The 22,341-nt window shown below is 41.2% G+C and overlaps 1 protein-coding gene and 1 non-coding gene across 9 annotated transcripts; both read right to left on the bottom strand.

Moving 5' to 3' along the window:
• Positions 1–283: 283 nt before the first annotated feature.
• Positions 284–22,341, bottom strand: ATG16L1 (autophagy related 16 like 1). Of its 8 annotated transcripts, none has more exons than XM_030027519.2 (19): positions 22,022–22,341; positions 21,021–21,114; positions 18,563–18,668; positions 16,950–17,023; positions 16,490–16,741; positions 15,529–15,594; positions 12,647–12,733; positions 11,829–11,885; positions 11,587–11,634; positions 10,789–10,891; positions 8,194–8,299; positions 8,010–8,080; positions 6,890–6,961; positions 4,738–4,858; positions 3,802–3,907; positions 3,121–3,270; positions 2,664–2,711; positions 2,193–2,294; positions 284–1,792 (listed from the first exon to the last, which is right to left on the bottom strand). In XM_030027519.2, exons 1-19 carry the CDS (start codon positions 22,134–22,136, stop codon positions 1,699–1,701), a joined length of 1,872 nt encoding a protein of 623 aa, XP_029883379.1. In that variant the 5' UTR covers positions 22,137–22,341; the 3' UTR covers positions 284–1,698. The 8 variants fall into 8 exon arrangements, with proteins under 8 accessions (XP_029883379.1, XP_029883378.1, XP_029883383.1 ...); XM_030027518.2 differs by having other exon boundaries at positions 12,647–12,736; XM_030027523.2 differs by lacking the exon at positions 11,829–11,885.
• On the bottom strand, positions 10,307–10,577 carry LOC115347824. The gene has a single exon (XR_003925634.1).

The following is a 22,341-nucleotide window of genomic DNA, read 5'->3' on the forward strand; positions in this document are numbered from 1 at the left end:
TCGAGGACAGAGGCACTTGTTCAATGTGGTAAGACTTCCTTCAGTCTCAAGGCAGTATTCCTGAGACAGGGCAAGACCAGGTTGTATCTGTGGGATGTCCACCTTCAAGCTAAGAGCATTATCCTCTTTCCCATTCCACGCCAAATCCCACAATGCGGCTGAACAGAAATCCACAATTCATCAGGAAAACACAGCACAGAAACACACATTTCAGGTTCCCCTCTTTGCTCATTCAGAACAAGATCTCACACACAAACACACAAATAAATGAATTGGAACATTGTGGGGTTTTAAAAGCAGAACTCAGGTTTATTTACAATCAAGTTCTTATGGGCAGCTGAATAAATAAAAACTTTGCCCCATATACTCTAATTCCCCTCTGCAGAAAGTGTCTGAACAAAAGGCTGGGTTAGAGAGATGCCTGTTAAAGCAGCTGCCCCCTAATCCAGCCCCTCCAAAGAACACACCTCCTTAGTAAAACACTATCAGGAAAGAAGAAAATAAAGTGCAAATAAAAAGGCAATAAAACGCTGGTGGCTTGTCTTGAGGCCCAGACGATGTGGAAAGGTTGGGCTGGATAAAATTACGCCAGGTCACTCACACCCAGCCACATCATGGTTTTGGATGCTTATAGAGGGACAGAGCCAAGACACTGCTCCGTAGCACAGAGAGGGCTCCAGCGCAAACAGGAATATTGCACGTGTGCTTCAGAAGGGGGCAAGTGGCCTGGAACTGCCAGCACCAAAACAATGGATTTGGGATTTAACCCCACTGCTCCCCTGTGTTCTACTGACAGCCGCCAGGACAGGACGGATGAACAGAAAAAGGGACCAAACATCTATACTCTGGTACTGAAGTCACAGTATGACTACATTCCTTATCACAGCAGCACAGCAGAAGTTGAACTTCTCTCTCCTCACACCCAGTAACCAAACTGCCTGTGGAGTAAAAAGATTTAAAATCTCCTGTTTTGTGATACCCAAGCTGTTGAAGGACATTTTAACAAAAGGGTGCAGAATTCCTGACGAACAGGCCATTGCCTTAAGAACAGGTGAAACTGATACAAAGAGTTCACATGACAGTGTTGGAGAACCTGTGTCAGGATCAGAGCAGATCTGAACTGAGCTGATAACTCAAAGGCAGAGCTGCCAGAGCCACAGGAGACTCCCTTTAAAAGCTGTTCCAACACTTCAGACTGCCTAGGACCTGTCCACATTCCAGGATCTTCTCACCCCATGCCTGAACTAGGCCACAAGAACAGAACACAGGAGACAGGACATGTATTAAGTCAGCATACACAGTAACTTCTTTCCAACATTTCCAACTCAGAAGTGCTGTAGATACATTTGTGTGACAGGGTATTTGGCACAGCTGTCTGGTGAGGAATCCCGCTAGTTATCTTCAGTTCCACTTGGCGCATAGATATTGCATATGAAGGCATGACTAAGTAGCATTCTCCATCCAGAACAGCTAATCCCTTGCTGAGTCCAAGTGCCACAGTGCAGTTACAGCCGTAAGAAGTCTCTGACTCAGACTCCTCCATTGCTTTGGAACTTTCCTCTGGAAAGTGAAGCCCATGCGCTTGTTAATATCCCGACTCAGGATGGATCTGGGCTCGGGTCTCCATTCTGTTCAGCCATGGACCAGCACCACCATACACAGAGGCGCTGGATGCTCTGCCTTTCACCCTCCATCCAGTCAAAATTCAGACCACAGGACAGCCTTGTTTCCTTTGTCCACACTGACCACATGGACACCCGCTGGTGACCACGCGACTGCATTGATAGAAGAACTGAAATGGAAGCCAGGTGTAAGTTTACAAAAAAGCTGAATTCCACAACAGCACTTAACACTGGAATGAAATATTATAGTACTCTGACTATCCAAGCAAAAGCACTTTCTCAGCTCTCAAGAAATTCAGGCTTTTAATAAGCCTAAGAGATACGGTTTCTTCAGAATATATTAAATGTATTTTATTAGAATCATATCTCAATTTAAGAAGCTGAACAATAACAAACCTAACCTTAATTCAATTGAGAGAATACTGCCATGAATCCACAAAGACTCTGTGTATTAAAAATTCTCACACACCAATATAAGTTGCAAAGCTGTGCAACTACAATTCTTTCACAGCTCAGCAACATTCACAACCCAGATCCCTGCTTTGCATTGTATGGCCAGCTTCCCCTCACCTGTGATGTTTTGCAAGCGTCCTCTCCAATTTCCCAGTGAGCACATTCCAAATATAGAGGGCCCCATCAGCTGAACCAGCAGCCACATAGTTACCGTCAGGGCTATGAGATCAGAGAAGGTACAGAAGGCAGCGTACAATTTGCAAGTTCAGCAATTTATCAGCACACATCATCATTCCACCTGCAACTCCCTAAGCAAGCAACCTGGCATTAAAAAAATCTTTTAACAGTTACGTGTTACCAGCTGCTAACACTAAGAGGTGAAAGCACTTTGAAATCAGAAAGTTTCCAAGACACTGGATCAATATCTACAGATATAGTCCATCTTGACCAAGAGGTAACCTTGGGCAAATCACAAACTCTGCCCCAGTTTTTCTAGCTGTAAACTGGGACAATGCAGACAAGCATCAGGAATCACTCACTTTTGCTGGGGAAAGATTTATCAAACATCTTGCTTATATCTGACCTTACCTGAACACAACTCTCGTCCAGTCAGAGCCACATTTGAATCCCTGGGCACTGAAAAGTTAGAATCAGATAATTGTAAAAGTCATTTATAAGAAGATGGGCTTCCAGGTTCTCCCTAAAGATCATGGTAAGGATTTCTACAGGGTTCGGAATAAGGTCCAGTTTCCCTTTATGACAATTTGCATTTCTCATACACCCTCACCTCAATCGCATCTGAAGAAATTATTTCCTTTAGGCCAAAGACTTCTAAGCCAAGCTATCTTCTTTAAAGAGGCAAATGAAAAGATCCACCAGAGCAGATATTTGCTGTTAGACACTAGAGAATTTTGCTACCCATGTAGAAAAAAAAGTTAGGAAACTGCTCTCTCCATGGAGATACTGAAAAAGCACTCCAATGCTGAGGGCAATCTGCAATCCAAAGTTCTGAAATTCATAATGTTCTTGTGGAGAACACACTCACCTGAACGTCTGCTTGACAGCACTAACCCGCAGATCAATGATCTTTAGCAGATCATCACGAGAACAGGTCAAAAGCTCTGTTCGCTCTGAGTTCAGGTCCAGAGCTGTGATTCTGCCAAGCAGCTCCAGTTCTTTTACTATGCTTTCAGTCCTAAAGACAAAGAAAAAAAGAAAAAAAAAAAAAGAGAGAAAGAAAAAAGAAAGAGTAAACCAGGGTCCAGAAGCCAAACCACTGCATCAAAACTCTGACTTGTCCCAATGTGGAAGAAGAGGAGAAAAAGGATTACTGGTTTATTCTCACATTTTGATTCTTTCCCACGCTAGAGCTCACTTTGCAGAAAACATTTCCAGCCAATAGTTAGATACTACTTTCTTCCCAACCCCACCCTCTGAACAACTAAGTAACACCTAGAATGGCAATTACTGACCAATGTGCAACACTTACAAGAAAGCAGACTGCCTTTTCAGAAAAGAAACAGCATCCCCAAAATAAAAAATCCCAAACCTAAACCACCAAACAGTAATAGAAGTAGTAACAAAAGTCTCTTTCAATGGCCTTCTGCAACTCTTAAAATAGTCTCATTAGCTTCCAAGCTCAGGAAGAAGAGTTCCCTAGTTCAGATTATACTCGGACAGCAATCCCACAACCATTCCTACACTATAAGCTCTCAAATAGTTTTACCTGATGTCCCAGAAACGAATTTTCTTATCAAAATGTCCACTCATTACACATTGCTCAGTACATACGATGTCATTGCAGCTAGATCCTGCAAACACTGTTTTTATACCTAAAAAGGATAAAACAATGGTGACACACCAAAATTTTTACTGTAAAAACTGATGAAAAGAGAGACAGAAAATAATCACTATACAACACACAAACAGAGCAGTGTCCAAAGAGTGCCACAGGGCAGAAACTTTGTCTTAGAATAATCCTGACTTAAGCCTTCAACAACCTCTCTGCCCTTCTCAATCTCCTTTGCTGTGGCTAATATCCCTTTAAATGTTCCCATGACAGCTGCTTTATTTCCACTTGGTATTTAGACAGCTATAATTTGCTACTGTTAAACAACATGAAACTGTCTCCTTGACCTATGCTTGCAGTCCAGGTATCAAGCTAACCTTGAATCTCGACTTCTCTCTCCATGCAAGCAGGTTTAAGAGCCATCAGTAAGAAAAAAGCCAAGGAAATAAGGGTTTTTTCCCAAAGAAAAATCTGGATCCTAGCATTTCCTGCATTTGAGGTGTTGAAGTTTTTGGTACGTTTCCAAGAGACATTTCCATGCACCTCAGGGTTAAAAACTCTGACCTGGCTCCAAGTTTTTAGTGGAAGACAAACCCCCAGACTGGTAAACAAAGAACACTCACAGAACACAGCTGCTGTTAATGTAATAGCATTAACAGTGCTTCCTGCATACACATGATTTCTTATTCTTATTTCAGGTAACAGGCAGAAAGAATCCAATTACTTGAATAACAACAGAAGATGGCATAGCTGCTAGTTTTTGCTTTTTTTAGACTAGCAAGAAGATAAAATAACCTGGCTGATGTCAGACTTCCATTTACATTCAGTAGAAGCACAGAACACAGATGAAACACAGAAGTTAGGTTTCCTTACAAACTTTGCTGCGCAGGTCCCAGAGCTTGAGAGTCCGGTCATGACTTCCCGAAACAATGCGTGCATTGTCCAGCAAGAACTTGGCTGACAGAACTTTACCACTGTGCCCAGTCAGGGTGTGCTGAGGACAAGAGATTTACATGGTAAAATTGCAGTTCCACTTGCTCCCTTTCCTCATAGCTTACTAGTTCTTCTATTTAACAACTCAAAGACAATCTTAAATCATAATTTGCATGTCTACTGCATTGCTTGGAGGAAAAAAAACCCTAATTAAACAGAGATTAACACTGAGCAGGAGTGTTAAGTACCACAGAGTTCAGCCTGAAGCTGGGAGACACAGGTCACCTTTGGCTACAGTTTCTCTAGCTACTCAGGGAACCTGCGAGCTCTCTTCTTCAACACTCTGTACACCTACATTTCATGGACAGATGGTAACTGCCACACAGCCCTGCAGGAGCTATGAGGACAAGAGGTCAAAGCATGCTGAAAATGGAAATTGTGCCTTCAACTTTTTATAATCAGCTTCTTTCAAGGATACAACAGGGTATCTAGTCTCAACTGCTATTACATCTTCATGCCTGAAAGCTGAGACCACCAGAGATTTCAGAAAAACTCCCTGCAGCAGTTTCTGTAACTGCAGGGGTAGGCTTTGTGGGGCTGAGAAGAACATGAACCACCTTCACTTCAAATTGCTGAATATTTACACACTAAATCACAAAATAGATAATGCATGACTGAAAAACCAAGAGAGAAATCTTTGGTATATAGTTAGATTTTTTAAAAATACTCAAAGGACTATCCAATTACACAAGCAATCTGGGCTTGTGAAATACAAAAGAAAAACCCTTAAGAATGGAAAGGAACGGGAGCAAAGTTTGGAAAAAAGCAAACCTGATACACAACACAAAACTCTGAAAGAATGAATCACCCCATAAAGACCACTTCATCTTAAGAAAGGACACAAACTCCAGAAAGGATCTAAACTTTCGCTCTGCATCTCTCTTCTGCTCTTGCTGCAGTCAATATGTACAGATATTTACATTTAAGGAGGGAGTTTGTTTACCATGATTTCAGCTTCACTGCCTCCTGCTCATGTGCAAGCCATGACAAATCCCTACCATACACACTCGAAACAAAGAACGCACTATTTTACAGTGAATGGACTCACCAAAAGCTGGTAGTCACCAAGGACACCAAAAAATTACAGTAAGATACTGTAAAGCCAGGTGGATGTTTGCAGGGATAACTAACTTTTTGTACTGTGTAATCTATAGTCTGCTAAACTTTTATTCACTATAATTCACATCCAATAGTATGTTTTGCAACCAAACAGAAGCTGCAAAAGAACTGCTATTCTTCACTTTCCCAAATGACACCTCACATCTCCACAGTGAGAACTACCCAGTAAATTATAATGCAACTGTAGGTTGTAACTGACATGTGAAATGTCAGAAGATTCAGAACACCTAAGTATATCTTCCTAAAATTAAAAGTTAAGGAAAAAAAAAAAAAATCAATAAAAAAACCTCTTAGAAAGCTGAAAAGAAACTTTTCTTTTGGTCAAAGGTGAATCCTTCTTTGAACTAGAGCTAAGTGTTGGAGGAGAACGTGAACACAAAGGAGTTGGGAGGAGAGGAGGAATCTTTCAAAAGACATTGAGAATAAAGTCAAGCACTTTCAGGCTTGTTGCCTTAAACAGCCAGGCAAAGGACTCCTTTTCAAGAATGCTGCTCCTGACTTAAAACAAAAAAATCCGTCTTTGTCTTCTGCAAACCCTTTGTCAGCAGTCCTCTCCTTGGATTGAGGCTAAAGCATTGAAGTGGTTCTCTATAAACCGTAAGAAGCATTTAAATTTCCACAGAGGGGGGCCACAAAAGTGTATTGGGTTACGTGGTAAGGTTTTGCTAGCAGGGGGGCTGTAGTGTGAAAATATGCAGTAACTGGAGCTTCCTGCAAGGTTGTGCAGAGACCAATACTGTATTTTAGGTCTTGCTGTGAAGACCCTTAAGAAAATAAAGATCCTGTTAACAAAAAGAATTATTCAAAGTGTCTGTAAATGCCCAACTTACAAAATTGCCATGTCCCTATTAGACAAAACTGGAAATACAAGGCAGAAATAGCCTGAGCACTGCTTTGCCTTCAAGAGACTCACCCGTAATCGATTGTCATCAACTGTCCAGATTCTGCTGGCAAAGTCATTTGAAGCTGCTAAGAGGTAAGAACCCTGTGAACACAAGATTAATTTAAAACTACTTCTGCAAGTTATTATGCAAATTAAACTCAAAAGTATTTCCAATAAATCATTAAAACCATATTAGCACTATATTGCCAAGGACAAAAAAAGAACAAAACCAAAAACACAGTAGCATATACTACTAAGGAAAGCTAGAGTAAAAACTTCCAAAATGCTATAGCTTTTTCTTCTCAAAATGTGACAGTGATTTGTAGAATCATGACTACAGACAAAAGGAACAACAATAACCAGACCAGAAAGGACATTCTCCTTTCCCTTCTGCTGCAGTGAGGAAACAGGTTCTAGTTCACCCCCATCTATTGCAGGTTTTTTTCCTCTTTTTTGATTTTTCACAGCAAAAAAGCCCTGCATCATCTACCCCTACTGCTTAGATCAGCCTCAGAGGGGAATTAGCCCAATTTTTGCAATTTTCATTACAAATCTAACATTTTAAATTAAGATTCCAAAAACTAAATCTGTTCAGGTTAACATGAACTGAACACATCACAAGCTGTCAGCAAACAATCTGCCAGCCACACCATTACAGTGCCGTGACTGGTGAGAAACTGCTGGGAGAAAAGGTCATGGAAGTGCAAGTCTTAGGATAATCAGACCTTTTACTATTCATCACAGACCTCAGCAGAGCACTTATGGAAATAAACTTCAGAGAAATAAAGCCTCAGTGTATTTGCTTCTTTTGTGCTGTTATGCCAGCTTTAGTGGGAAGCTGAAGACTAATTTCTTACTTTAGACAAAGCATAGTGTATTTTATTGTCACTTTATCATAATAGCCCATAACAGCCAATGTCTGAGCTGCATATCTTCTGAACTGTAAAGCAAAGATGAGAATTACAGACTGCAGCATATCAAATAAAGATCTTTTGTACAATTTTTAACTATTTGCAGTTACTTCCATAACTATTTTAACTCATTTCTTGGGTAACTTCTCAAAGCGTTAGAATGGAAATTGATAGCAGAGCACAACATAATTCAGTTAATTTACTCCCAGTCACAAACAGTGAATATTGCAGATACTCACAGCACTATCAAATTCTATGCTTGTAATCCCAGCATTACTACCAGAGAGGGAACCTTTGGGCTCACACCTATCTGCACAAAGAAAGACGAACAAAACTTAAGCAATGGATTAGAACAGAAGCTGACACAAAGTGAACTATGAGTTTGTTTAGCATCCCGCGATACCCCAAAGCAAAAGAGTTTACCTCCCAAGACTTCCCAAAGCTTAACCCTGCGGTCCATGCCTCCTGTTGCTAGTAACCGGGAGCCAGGGCTGAACTGCACTGCATTCACCTCCCCATCATGTGCATCCTGAGGAGTGGGAGGAACAGAACAGCCACCCAAAACGGAATTAGCATAGACCCAAAAAACCCACACATTAGAAAGCTACAGAACTTAAAGGTTATACAGAACCACAGCTGTCGATCTTTTGGCAGTACATAGGAAACAAAGCCACAGACTGAAACTCTACTATGGTTGATGGTATACAAACAGAGCAAAAAGGCTGATCCTTATCTAAAGAAAAAACAAAAGCACATAAAGAAAAACACTAGCAAGGACTCAACAGTGATAATAAACTGCCAGAAGCCTTATGCTTCATGAGTTTAGGCTTTATAAGGTAAGGCTTTTAAGTTACACCAGAAAAAAAAAAATTAAGGACAGAAAATAGTAACAGGCAATATGCTGCAGAAGGAAACTAACTTTTCATTTCTCCATCTACAGCAAGCCATGGAACATGATCCAATCAGTTCATGCAACCACAGAACACTCAAGTCAGGCTTGAGTCAGGAAAGTCTGCTAGAAAACAGCATAACAGATTAACTCCATTCATTTAGTATATTGGTGATAATGCTACTTTACATTGGTGATTAACTAGTACCAGCACAGTTGTGACAGCACCTTCTGTCACAGAGAACTTAGGCTTAAGCCGTGGTTCCTATCTGCAGGTGCAGTGGCACCCCTGCTTTCTCCCAACTTAATTTTTGAAGCTTGAGTTGGCCACTTAACAGTGATTCTTAACCTTTTAAAACCTATGAGAATTTTAAGATTCCTTCCTTCTTTTCCCCCTGTTAATTTCACAGCTTTATACTACTTACCCACACAGTATTAGTACCACATTCTTAATTCATTTGCTGCATTCCTTTTTAAGTATTTTCAGTAACTGGGCTTTCAAAAACAGTTTTTCTGGAAACTTGTATTTTTCTGGAACTTGTTGCTTGAACTTGGTCTGCCAGCTCATATTTAGGGGTCACCACACTTCAAATCTGATCTTTCTACAAGTGCAGAAGAGCCATTCAGAACAAAACTGGTCAAAGGTCTTCCCTAGAAACTATGCCCAAGAATTACAGCTGAAGTGACTACCTTCTCTGCCTTCCCAAGCCTGTTCTACTCATCTCTCCAGAAGTGAGGCCAGTGTGTTCCCTGTATCTGCCAAACCTCTGGCACAGAGTCCTTGCATTCATTCCTGGAATGCTCTGCTGGACCTAGACGTGTCCTCACACTCCACCTGGGCTCCAAACACAGGAGCTAAAACATAACACAGATCATCTCCATAAGGAACATATGGATTCCCGTGATATGAGACATTTTCCTTCTAATATTGCAGTGCTAACCATGCATCACCTCTGTACTGCCACAGTCTATCAGACTTTCTACTACAGCTGTTCCTACTTCTGCTGCAAGATGGGGAATTGGAATTGGACAGACTAGAGGTCAGCATAGTCTACTGTGGTTTGCCCCTCCATGTGGGGAAGTCAGGCTGCACTGCTCTTGGAAGTTCAGATGACATCACAGAAGATCAAGAGAAAGGTGAAAACAACATAACCTCTCACATGGTTCTTGAAAACCTCACATAAATAGCTTTGTAATACGTTTTATGATTAAATTAGCCAGGATTTACATCTGTTGATCAACTGTACTTGCTGTATATAGCCAGAGGACAGAGGTTGCAACACATACTGAAGCCATGAACACCTCCTCTGATGCTCCCTATTCAAGCCAGCTCCAGGCTGTCAATTAATTTATGACCCTGTTCTCACTTAAGGCAACATTGCTTCTCCCTCCACCCCATGACTGCCACTAGAGAAGATGGTAACAGGGCAGGCTAAGAATACACAAGCCTCCATACTGCAGTGAGCCACTCTATTACTCTGGATAAAAAATTCAAGTCATTTCATATCCATGAAATATCCATATCCAGAATCGGAGTGCCTGAGAACGCTCAAGAGGAATGTTAAAACAAGTAGCTGCATTACAAGACAATTTACCACAATATCTTTCATTCAGAAAGCAATGCCCTTCACAGAAATTTATAAAGGAGGTCTCAGCTTGAAAACTTTAGATCACACACAACAAATGAAAACACCCCACTACCACCAGCTCCTCTTAACCAGTTCTGTTGGATGACATTCAGTGCCACAACTCCCTTCACTGTGGAGAACTGGAACTGAATTAATCCCAAACTGTCAGCAATCTCTTCCTCAGTCAGAGCTCTACTATGGCATGACAGAACAGGGACTGCTGGGAGCCAAGAGGGTAATGGAGTGCAATTCCCCTGTGCCCTCAGACCTTTTACTAGTCATCATTGACCTCAGTAAGACAGACATCAAGCACATTGGCTCTGAGAAGCATTTGGGCTAAGAATTAAGTGGGATGAACTATGCTACCAAATGAAGAATTCCTTCTTGTTTGGCGATGTTAACAGAAAGAGTGTTAGGAAATCAGTTCCCACACGGATACAATTCACTTCCTCCAAAGACAGCAAAAGGAATGGTAAAACCAAGAATTCCTTCTATACTTACAAAGACACATATGGCAGTAGTGGGCACCCTCACTTCTTTACTGGCACCTGGATGTGGCTCTACATTATCCTGGGGAGCAGGGAACGAGGACAAAGAACGTCTCCTGAGATGAAACAAAGTAGAAATATTTTAAAACAAGAAGTGAATGCCATTTCTCTTGAGTTCATCCAGATCTGTACCTGTCACTTAACTACACTGTACAGTGATTAAAAAAAGGGGGAAGGAGTTTAACTTTCTCTTATCCCATCTTTCAAAAATTACATTTATCATATAACACTATATCCACTTGTGGCTTTAGATATTTCATAGTACACCAGATAAGTTACCTGAACTGATTACTGACCTCATTTTGGAGCAGTCTTTTTTTAATAGGAAAGATAAACATGGGAATGACTGCAGCTGAGTTCAGCTGGAGAGTCTGCAGCTCCATCATTAAGTTTAGGGAGACTCAACACCATTGCAGCACTACATCCTAGGCAGCAAAATGCTCCATTTAAGCAAAGACCATCCACCTAATGCAGAGCTTAACTTAGAAGGACTGGCTCCATTCTGGATACCAACCACAGAACCCAACAACTTATTTTAAATAACTCTATTAAAGGAGCAAAGTGCAGTGGAAAGTAAGAGCAAACCCCATGTATTCTCTCCACAAAGATGGGCTTGTTGGCTCTCTAACTGTAGATAGTTTTAGCCAGTGTTACCAACATCTGAAAACTAATCAAGATAATGCAGCTGGGTTCCATGTTACTTCAGTGGAATACATTCACATGCTGGACTAAGAGCGGATAATGTTTTCACCTGGCAGCATCAGAAGATTGATGTCCCAAAAGGGGAGACTCAGACAGACTGGAGGGAAAGGTCAGAGGTCAGCACACGGCAAGATGGAAGAAACAGGAAGTTGAGGAGAACAAAAAAAGAAAAAAAGAGGCAGAAGCTAGAAGAAAGGCTGAAATTATTTGTTCGTATTCCCTGCATCACCAGATTTTGGTGTACACTGAAACCAATATACAAAACAAAGGGGTGAAAGTGTTCTAACCTACCCAAAGATATTAGTGATAGAGTCCAGAAGGCCTCCAGCTGGCTGGGAGAGTCGCTTACTGAAGGAGGGGAGGACAGGTTTAAACCTTGTGAATAGCTTCTCCACATAAAGATCAATACAAACACATTTCATAGCAACAAGTCTCTGGAAAGACTCCCCCCGCTGCAGACTCAGTCCGAAGACAGAAAACACCAAAGGCAGGCATCAGTTCAAAAGTCACCAGTAACTAAAACTCAGAACATAATCTGTGAGTGAAGTTTCTTCAATTTCCCTCAACCTCCACCCTGTGAATTACTGGTTTTAGATATAACAGTCTGCCAAGTCTGAAGTTTCAACCAAATCAATCTATGTTCTCATGCAGCTACCTCTTACTTTCCACTCACTGCTATTTTAGAGAAAGAAAAAGATGCATTTAATCTAGGTGAGGATTATTTTCAGCATTTCAGCTAAATCCCAAAACCCAGCTATTTGCAAAGTCACATTGATATCCGGTATACTAACAGGGGCATAATACAACAGGCACTGTAATACCCATGTTGTTGTCTATTTTGTTTTTAAAACTTTGTTTTTAAGATTAAACACAAATTTTTCAGACACTACTGTAATTTAGTTAAAACAGCAAAGGAAAAACAGCATATCTAAACCACGGTTAACAGAGAACACAGCACGAGTTTCATACTGCTCTGGTGGAAGTATTAAACTGTGTTCCAGCTAAAGGCAAGTAAAAACCCTAAGTAACATTCCCAACATTGTTCCAACTCTCTTATACCCCTTGTTTTTCCTCAATAACATGGTACAAAAATCCCTTGGTCTACAAACCTGGATGTTCGGCTGACAGCTCGCACTGGAGATGTCTCCTCAGCCGTGTCAGAGGTTTCATCCGCAAGTACTTCAATATCATCATCCCTGCTGAAGTGAGAGAAAACACCTTGTTTTCAATCAGCGAGAGCTTCTTATGGAAACCACCCACTGATGTATATGAACTGAATGGACAACACTGTTCCAGGGTCTGTCGGTGTCTGCGCTCAACCCACATCTAGGTTTATTTAGCTGTAGTAACATGTAGGTAGATCCAGACAACACAAACACTGATCCAGCCTTCACTGCCAGAGATAATACAGTCAACACAAAATGTCTGAAACAAGTACGTGCAGCACCTAAATTTCAGGTTTTTTTCTTTCCAGCTGCCAGCTACACTTTTCACCAACAACAGGGTTGGATTTCCACCTCACCCCCTATATTTATGTTGCCAAGCATCCTTTCCAGATTCTCTTTACTACAGGCATTATATTTCAGCTTGCAGTGCTACATACAGCATTAAAATGATCTATCACATCTGAGCAAGACTTTGCTACAGAGTGAACTACATTTGCTGGAACAGTTATAGAACAGCAAAAACATGCATTATTGCAACCCCAAATATAGGTGATACCCTATTTTCACAGCACGTTTTTTGCTGTTCCAAAGCAAAGAAGTATTAAAGAAAAAAAAGCACAAGAGTTCAAACTTTCCTTCTTCATCCACACAAAAGACATCCTGGTACTTTCTGTACTGTTGCACTTCAGGTGCTGCTCCATTAAGTACAAGGGATGTTTTTGGTTCACTTCATTAAAGTGTTGGTGTACAACTGCAAAAGTGTGAGGTTCCAATACCAAAGATTAATCCAGCTAAACTACTCAGCTAATGCTACAATGTTTTTCCCCATTAGTCATCATGGGCTCTGACAGTCTAGTATTTTTTCCTTTACTGCTGATTTTTCCTTCACTGCTGATTTTGCAGGACAAACTATTTTTAAACACACTATCAACCTGATGCCATTTGACTGAACAGGAAGTTTAAATTCAGCATTTAAGTAGGAAAAAACTGATTCCTGCCATCAGATAACACTCAGCTGCAAAAGAACTGAAGAGCATGGGACCATTTTTAATCTCTCATTACAGAATATAGCTCAAACTAAGTTCTAAGATTTTGGAGGACAGTATATATGAAAATGCTATGGAAAATATATACTCTGATTCAAAGTATCAGGCTGGTATTTCAATAAAACACTATCAAGTTCTGCTGATATTTTTTTTTTTTTAAATCTAAAGTTTGAGCTATTAAAATTGTATGTAGCAAAAGAACTTTCCATGTTAACTTAACATATTTCTAAAGTGAATATAAACACCAGGGCACACTCCTTGAAATGCTTCTATTTTCCCCTCCAGTAAGCAGCACTTTTATACAAGACAAAACCTCTAAAATTACAAAATCAGAGGGAATCAAAAACATCTGTTTGGGGTTTTTTTTTGTTTGGTTGGTTTTTTTTTAAACAAGCTTCTTTTTACCTTCTCAGTGTCTCATATCAAATCATTTATGAAACACTGAGACCATTATACCCACCACAACAGGAAGTAAATTATTCAAGCTATTGTACTACAGCTACCTCTGAGCTCAGCTCTATGATAGGAAGGTCTCACTTTGGTAAATGGAGAGGAAGAAGCTTAACAGGGACATTGGCCACAGACATTACATGTGTGTTTCCCCTCTCAATGCAACCTTACTTATTGAAGAGTTTAATATTCTAAGATACTCTATGTGTGTTTACATCAAATAATGTGGACAAAAGGGATATCACTGTTCTTACGAGCTGGGAAGACTGTCCTCTGGCTTAGGACTGTCCACTGTACTGCTGACCTCTGTGTCACAGGCATCTTGTCATGGAGAATCACACCTCAATAAACTAACGGAATGGAGGCATTTAAACATTTCTTTAAAAAAAAAAAAAGCAAAGCAAATTGTGCTAACTAGTTGTATATGCTACAAGTTCTCTCACACTCCTCTTACACACACCCTTCCTACCTACCCCAGACTTTTGCATGGGCCTTCTTCCAGAGCAGATACATTGCTCCCATCATGTGCAAGGACATGCAGCACAGAGACCTAACGTGATTACATGATGCTAATACAAAGACAACAGATACCAAGAAAAAGCCTGCACACTGCTCTGGCACTGTGTTCTGAAGACTCTCTCAGCAGTTTCCAGTAACAATGCAGCAGGTGTAGTTTTTCTGGATTTAGCTAACACAAGTGCCAATAACCTTATCAACCTGGTGCAAAGCACCTATACCATCAACTGCCCATTTCAGTCAGCTGATATTAAATATCACTCAGGAGTAAACATAGCAGCAAAAAGAACAAGATACTAGCAATATTTATCACTGGCTTGCCAGGAAAAGTAACTCCACATCTATCTTTTTCCTACAGAATAAATCTCTCCCAGCATGGAAGTGATCAACATATTTTCACCCACTTTTACTTACTCAGTACCTGTTCCTATAGGAAATCCTTGAACATATTTGTAGTCTAACACTTGAAAACACAGGCATGTCCGCAGTATATTGTTTAATGACTGAAGAACTATTTTGAAGATCAAAGGCACCACATTACAAATGTTTTTATGCTGAGATAATAATATATATTTACCGTAGTAACCATTCCTAGGACTTTCAGTCCAAGCATCTATTTTTAGTCGTAACAGAGCTCCTTCTTCTGGAAGTTCAAGTAGGGAGAGTTACTGTACATTTTTGACTTCACACCAAAGTTTCAACACTCCTCTACATCACCAAATTTAGACATGACAAAGATACCATTTATCATGCATCTGCATAAAATTGAAGCATGAAGTAATGAAGGAGATCCTATAAATCAAGGCTGCTTACGGTTCAACAGGCAGGGGTTCTTTGGCAGCTTCTGCTAGCTCCTTCTGCAGCCTGGCTTGTCGTCTCCTAAGAAAAGGAAAGCAAGATTACTGTAAAAAAAACTTCCTTAATCCCATTCCAAAGCCTGCAGTTTTGATGGGCTTCATAAGATTTAAAAAAAAAAAAAAAAAAAAAACACCAAAAAAACCCCCCCAAAAAACCAGACCACTGCCCTAATTTTATCCTGCTGTTCAAGATACTCAGTGTAGGAGAAGCAGTTTTCTTACTGTGAATAGCAAAGGACAAGATCAATCAAGTAAGGCAATAAGGCGAAGTGTACCTATGGTCCTTTATGGCCCATGAATGCAGACTTGCTTGGAGTGCAATACCTTGCAAAAATAATGATTATGTTAAAGATAATACAAAACTGTCAAGTACTATGAGACTTGTACTATAGCTCTTGGTCTCCAAGTACTCTTAGCTGGCAAGTAAGCTGAAGCAATTAAGAATAAGAAAAATTATTATTTTTGCAAGGAAAAACACACCTTATTTTTGCAAGTTATACATAGCTCAGTCTCATGGCAGCTGCTCCTTTTAGCAGAATGCAAAAAACACTTAAGGTGGTTAAGTCAAAAAAGGATAAAACTAGAGGTAGTATCAAGATGCAAGATGAACAAGAACAGTCCAAATCTAATACCAGAAAAAAACCCTAGTTTCTATCTGATTTATGATCTTCAGGCCATAGTTAAATGTTGCTCAAGAAACAAAAGAACATGTTTTATTCATTTAAAAGACAGGAATGTTTTTGCAAAGCATCTGCGTTGGCCAGAAGAAGGAACACAAAGTTCTGGAGTCTCATTGTGTTGTGCAAGAATACAGATATCTCGGAGATCAAAACTAAATCTGGTTTTATCCTATGCACTCATAAGTATTCAAAAATATATTGGGAAGTAGTTTATGAAATAGAAGTCATCAGTCTCACCTTGAATCCTTTTCATTTTCTGCATTCAAACGATTAGCTTCTTGTGCTTTCTCTGCCATCCAACGTGAGACCAGCTCCTGGTTGTCTTCAGTAGTTTTCCTTAGTTTCTCCTCCAAGGCATTGAAGGTGATCTGGAGAGCATCATACTCATCTTTCAGTGTCTGATTAGCTCGCTCAAGATCTTGCAGTTTGCTACGCAATTCCTGGCACTCTGTCTCCAGTTCAGAGATCTTTTGCAAATACTCTGCAATCCTGGAATGGCAACAAAATACACAAACCAACGAGGATCTCCTTTGGGACCTATACCATCATATTTGTGCTATTTGTACAATGCCATGCCTAACAAAGGAATTTTTAGCCCATGGCTAGGACTCCTAGAGACTATTATAACACTAATAAATAACTCAACCAGAAGCCTGGGTCTCATACCAACCACACAGATGAAACAGTTCCTACTCACTTTGCTTCATTCATCTGCATCTCTTTGTCCTTCTGCTGCATTTGGTTATTCAGATCAATTACAGATTGGGCCAGCTAGGGAGAGGAGAAAATTACATTACAAAATGCAGGGATACCAGCTGGTTAACACACACTGAGCAGCACCAGTGAGAGTACAGACCAAACTAACATTATAAGCGTGAAGCATATCTTTCAGGTCTTCTTTCACAGCTTTCTATACAGATCTGTTTACTGCCCCTATCACACAGGTCATTAAATCAGGGAATCCACTTTCAAAAATGAGTTGTCAAAAAGTTACTGTCCTTCAATATCTCACCCTCTTCCTTCAAAAAGTTTCTTTAATAAAGTCACATCAGACAGAATGTACATTATGAAGAACTTTTATTTATTAAAGTAGCAGAAAAATCAATACTTGGCAATTTTTACTTTCTGTAAGTAAACCAACAAATGAGTACTAACAACCAAGCAACAAATCTTCCTGTACGGCCAGGACAACCTTAGGAGACATGTAGCTCACATATTGTAAACACAGGTTTCATGAAAAGTTTTCCCACAAAGAAAGTTGCTGGTGGGAACTCTGCAGCACATAGGAAATAGAGGGGCAGAGGCCAACACTAATGAGCTGCTACTGCCGCCAGCTCACAGCTACCCAGTCAGTGAGCAGCAGCAAGCCCCACAGCATGCAGAGCCTCAGCTGCCTGGGGAAAAGGAAGACTTGAGTTTTGAGAAGAGTGCCTGCCTGGGTGGGTGGCGTAGGATACCAGGTTGGGGGCAAAGAAGGAATTCTCAGTGCTTTGACTAGTCAGTGCATGCCTCCTGTAGAAAGCTGTCTCCTCTTTGAAAAGCTCAGAATTACTGACACTAGAGCTTCTCCACAACTCCAGTGAGGTGTGATCAAAGCAGCATGATAACTTTTTCCAGGTCACTCCCACCTTCTCCCTATAAAAATCTGCAGTACCATTCAGGTATTAGCCCCTGGACTCATTCAATCCACTGCTGTGGTTTTTGAAAACCCAATTCTGCCAATGAAGCCTCCACATCTTCCCATCAAAAAAAAAAAAATAAGCAGCTTCTCCTCTCTTCCAGGCCCAAGTCTCATATCTTACAGGATTCCTGGGCTCCCTACTGCATCTACATGGCAGAACCAGTTCTCCCTTTTCAGTCTAACACCATGGCACTTTCAACTTTTGCTTGTTTATTTTGTCCACTCTTTTATAGCAGTGGTCCTGCAAAGTGAGACAAATGAAACTACACACAGCCACCTATTCTCTCACTCATTCAAAGTCTTTTCAATGTAGAACTAGTGGTCATGCGCAGCTTTAAACTGGATCAGTTCCTTCCTCCTCTAACAAATACAGTTAAAAACGTATTCATGAAACACAAAATTAAGCTCTTATTAAAAATCATGCTAGGCTGACAATGTAAGATCTTAACTCCTGGCTGCCAATTTTAAACACCAACCATCTCTGGTTTATTTTAATCATCAACACGGGGAGCTTAAAAAGGCTGTACGCAAAATGAGGAAAAAAGATGATGAATAAGCTTGGTAAAATTAAGGTCATGTTCACAAAGGGCCATGTATGGACCATACAGAACACAGGAGAACTTTCTAACCTCGCCACGTTTCTTATGCAGCTCTGTCAGCTCCTCTTGATGCTTTATCTTCAGCTGTGCCAGTTCCTGCAACTGAGCATCATTCCATGTGCCATCATGTCCCGGACTGGAGTTTGAGAGATAGGAAGAAGAGATGTCACAAACTAGAATCCAATTGCTTCTGTGCCTTTGACAGTTAGTCTCAGGACATTACCTTCCTTGGATTTTCTATACTACATCAGAGATACAGGTCATTCATAATGAACTAAATCACAGTAGCTCCCCCACAACATACTTTTCACCAACCAAAATGCCATTATATAGTACTGGAAAATTAAATTTACTGAGGACTTGATTCACCTTTTTGTACATTTCTAAAACTGAATTCAAATTCAAATGAAAGATAACTAGCCTGTACTTAAATTTGCATGAAGACAACTGAGTCTTAAAAGCACACTCTCCAAATTCTGGAATAATTACAAATATTTTACCACCTCAAATTCGTTTTGGAGGGAGCTGGTGGACCTTGAAGATGCTAGATATCTGGAGAGAGCCTAATACAGGGCACAGAACTAAAAGCCAGGGAACAAAGGGTATATTCCCAGGCCCTTGGGTTTATAGTCCCAGGTGTTACAAGTTGCTTCTCCATTGTCCTATGTTCTAGCCTCTTATTGTGTAAAGGTTTTGGGGTGTTTTTTAATTGTGTTTTACAACACAGTGGTACTGTGACATAAGCTGGAATTTCTACATACCAGAAGAACCATATATCACCCCCAAGCAACTATGATTGTAGCATTTATCACTCATGTCTTTGAAAGCACAGAGACAGGAAGAGTAGTCAGTTTTTTAAAAGCATATACACACATATACATATCACGCACACAGACTTTGAGCAAGTTAGCAGCTATATTTTAAATTACAGCTTTTAAAAATAATAATTTTAAGTTCATCACTATTATACCAGATAAACAGAACAAGATAATTACAAGCATCTGTTTCTGCAGTCATTCTGTGTTACAACAGTCCCATTATCTGGGAAAACAGATAATGCACTCAGAAGCTGAAAGGTCTCAGTGATATCAGTAACTTAATGCTCTTCTCAAAAACAAACAACATGTCACTGAACTAATGCTGTACTAGAAGACACTGCATTTCCAAAAAACCTGTATCCAAACAGATAGGAAGCCAAGTCCTGTCGTAATATCCAACACATTCTATAACTCTGGCTATGCATACATCTATAGCCAGAACTAGATACTACTCCTTGGCCTAAAGGTAAGTAAAAGCATTTTTCCTCAGCTATCTAGGGTTAGGGAATTCATTCTGTTTCAAAAAAATGTCATATACTGAGGACAGTATCAGAATTCAGCTTAGTATTCACTTTGATGATGCTGTTTCTATGCATTTCTTCTCATCCTTGTCTACTCCATCCTCATCTCTCAGAGTAGGTGTTCAACCAGAATCAGATTCCCATAAACTAAAGATGGCTCAAGACAACTGCAGTCACCAGAAAGCTTTTGAGAACTTTCACGAGTGTTAACTCCAGCCTGCTGGCCAAATGCTGACATTCTGCCTGCAATTCCTGTAAAATCAGGAGTTCTTCTTTCCTTACTAGCACACAATAGCCTTAACTATTTTTCTTTTGTATCCTAATTAGACACATACATGCAGTTTTGCATTATATAGTGAAAAGAGCTTCCAACAGAGGAATCAATTCCTGCAGAAGTAGGAAATTCTGAGCTACTTAGCCCTGCCTTTTCTTCAGTTACACCAAGACCAGAACCCAACAGCCTTCACCTGATGGGATTTACATGCTGTCCAGACAAAGGACACACTACAAGCATATTGGTTTGCTGTGGATTCAAATGCCAACAGAATAAGCAGCATGACCCCTGCCTGCAGCACTAGAGTGCTATTCCCACGTTAGACAAAGTTTCCTGAAAAAGTCCTGCTAAAAGCAGGCAGAAGACACATTTTTTAGCATATGGTGCTTATTTAGGACTGACACTTCACAATCATGATTTTCTTCATTCTCCCCTTCTATGTGGTAACACAGATTGAAACAAACCAAGACATCGGTTTCTCCCTGCACTGCAATGCTTGTAAGACTGAACAATTTCAAACATCATATCATAATCATCAAGAACTAACACCAGGCAAACATAATAAGCATTACAAGGCAAACAGATCAGAAGCAGAAGCTCATTCTGATCCACCTCCATACCTTGAGTTTGTGATACATTAATTTCTGTCCAAAACTTGGTCAGATCCTTCTGCACTGTATACTGTAAACATATTGTAACTTTATCGCATGTTTAGAGTTAGTTATAATTTATTTTCAGTTCCACAGATTTCCCAGTTGGTTTTATCCCAAGTTACTGTAGTAACCTAGAAGTTGTTTGCGTAATGCATCAAACAGTGGTTTAGGTTACAGTGTGCATGACAGACAGCTGACTGACAGAAAAGGAATTTTAAATACCTGATCTCATGTCTGCTCTGCATGTCATATTTTTCTGCTTGAAGCTTATCAGCCAGCACTGCATGAAGGTCCGACTTCTCTAGCAGCTTGTTATCTGAAAGGGCAAATAACGCAATTAAGAAGACAACCAAAAAGCAAAACCAGATTCCCACCCTCTTCTTCTACCAGCTAAGATCTAGTATCTTTAATTATTCTGACACAACCAAACATTATGTAAGCCTCCACCACAATAGCATGCACTCGTCTTTGATGTCAGCAGGCTAAGACAGTATTCAGCTACAACTCCAAGAACTCCTTGTTAATCCAGATGCTGTGCGGGACTGGTCTTACAAAAGTTTAATAGAGAGACTGCTCAAATGCATTGCTATCTGCTACAACAGGAGAAGTTCAAAGTTCACACTCTTTATAGCCCCTCAAATGATGGCAACAAGGAAACAGACCTGCCAGAGAACTGGTCATATCCAACACTGCACAGTCCTGCTGAGGGTTGTTTGCTTTTCCCCCTGTAACATATAGCACCTCAGCATGTGAGCCAGCAGCTGTTGGGTGACCGTCACTTCCATTCACTCCTGTCATAGCTGAGGCAGGAGAGAGATGGGCAAGCAAGTGCTGGGTAGAAAGCGCTGGCCCCTGAATAGCTCCAAATTTTACACAAGATCATGAACATGGTCAATAGCACTATTGTTCTCAATTCCACAAACATCTGAGCGGGAATTGTGCAGACAATTTAGACATTCGGTCACTGTCCACAGCAGAAACTCCGTTTAGCCTGTGAGGGAGCTGAGCGAAGCAACGACTTTTCCTCAACAGCATAGAAAGAAACGCCAACACTTCTCAGTTCTAACAAACATCTCGCAACCACTCGTCTGAAAACGACACACGTGAGGCCCCGGGGGCCCTCTACCACCGAGTCTCTCCCGCTTTCCGAGGAGGTGGGGAAAAGGAAAGCGCCCCTCGGCCTCAACCCCGCCGGGGGAGCCGCGCCGCCGCGGCCCACTTACACTGCCCGATGATCTCCTCGAAGGCCTGCCGCTGGAGCCGGTCCCGCCGCCGCAGCTCCGCCGCGATGTGCCGCTTCCAAGGGGGGAAACCGGCGGCGCGCAGCCCCGACGCCATCTCCGCGGCGCGGCGGGAACGGGCAGCGGGGGCGAGCGCCGCCCGGGCCGCGGCCCTCGAAGGGTGGCCGAGGGGAAGGGGAGGCGGGCCGGAGCGCCGGGAGGCGGCGGGAGGTGAGTGTCCGGCCCGCGGCGGGGCGAGCGCGACGGCGAGGAGCGCCCTCTCAGAGCCGAGGCTCGGCCGGCGGCGCGGCCCGCAGCCGCCG

The sequence above is a fragment of the Aquila chrysaetos genome, chromosome 10, assembly GCF_900496995.4.
Source record: "Aquila chrysaetos chrysaetos chromosome 10, bAquChr1.4, whole genome shotgun sequence".
In the NCBI taxonomy this organism is placed as follows: domain Eukaryota; kingdom Metazoa; phylum Chordata; class Aves; order Accipitriformes; family Accipitridae; genus Aquila; species Aquila chrysaetos.

Coding starts and splice junctions, on each gene's coding strand:
- ATG16L1 (XM_030027518.2), bottom strand. CDS start 22,136: ATGGCGTCGGGGCTGCGCGCCGCCGGTTTCCCCCCTTGGAAGCGGCAC. Junction 11,886..12,646: donor GCTGTCAGCCGAACATCCAG/GTTTGTAGACCA, acceptor CCCCTCCTTCAG/TAAGCGACTCTCCCAGCCAG. Junction 8,081..8,193: donor GCTTTGGGAAGTCTTGGGAG/GTAAACTCTTTT, acceptor TTCTTTGTGCAG/ATAGGTGTGAGCCCAAAGGT.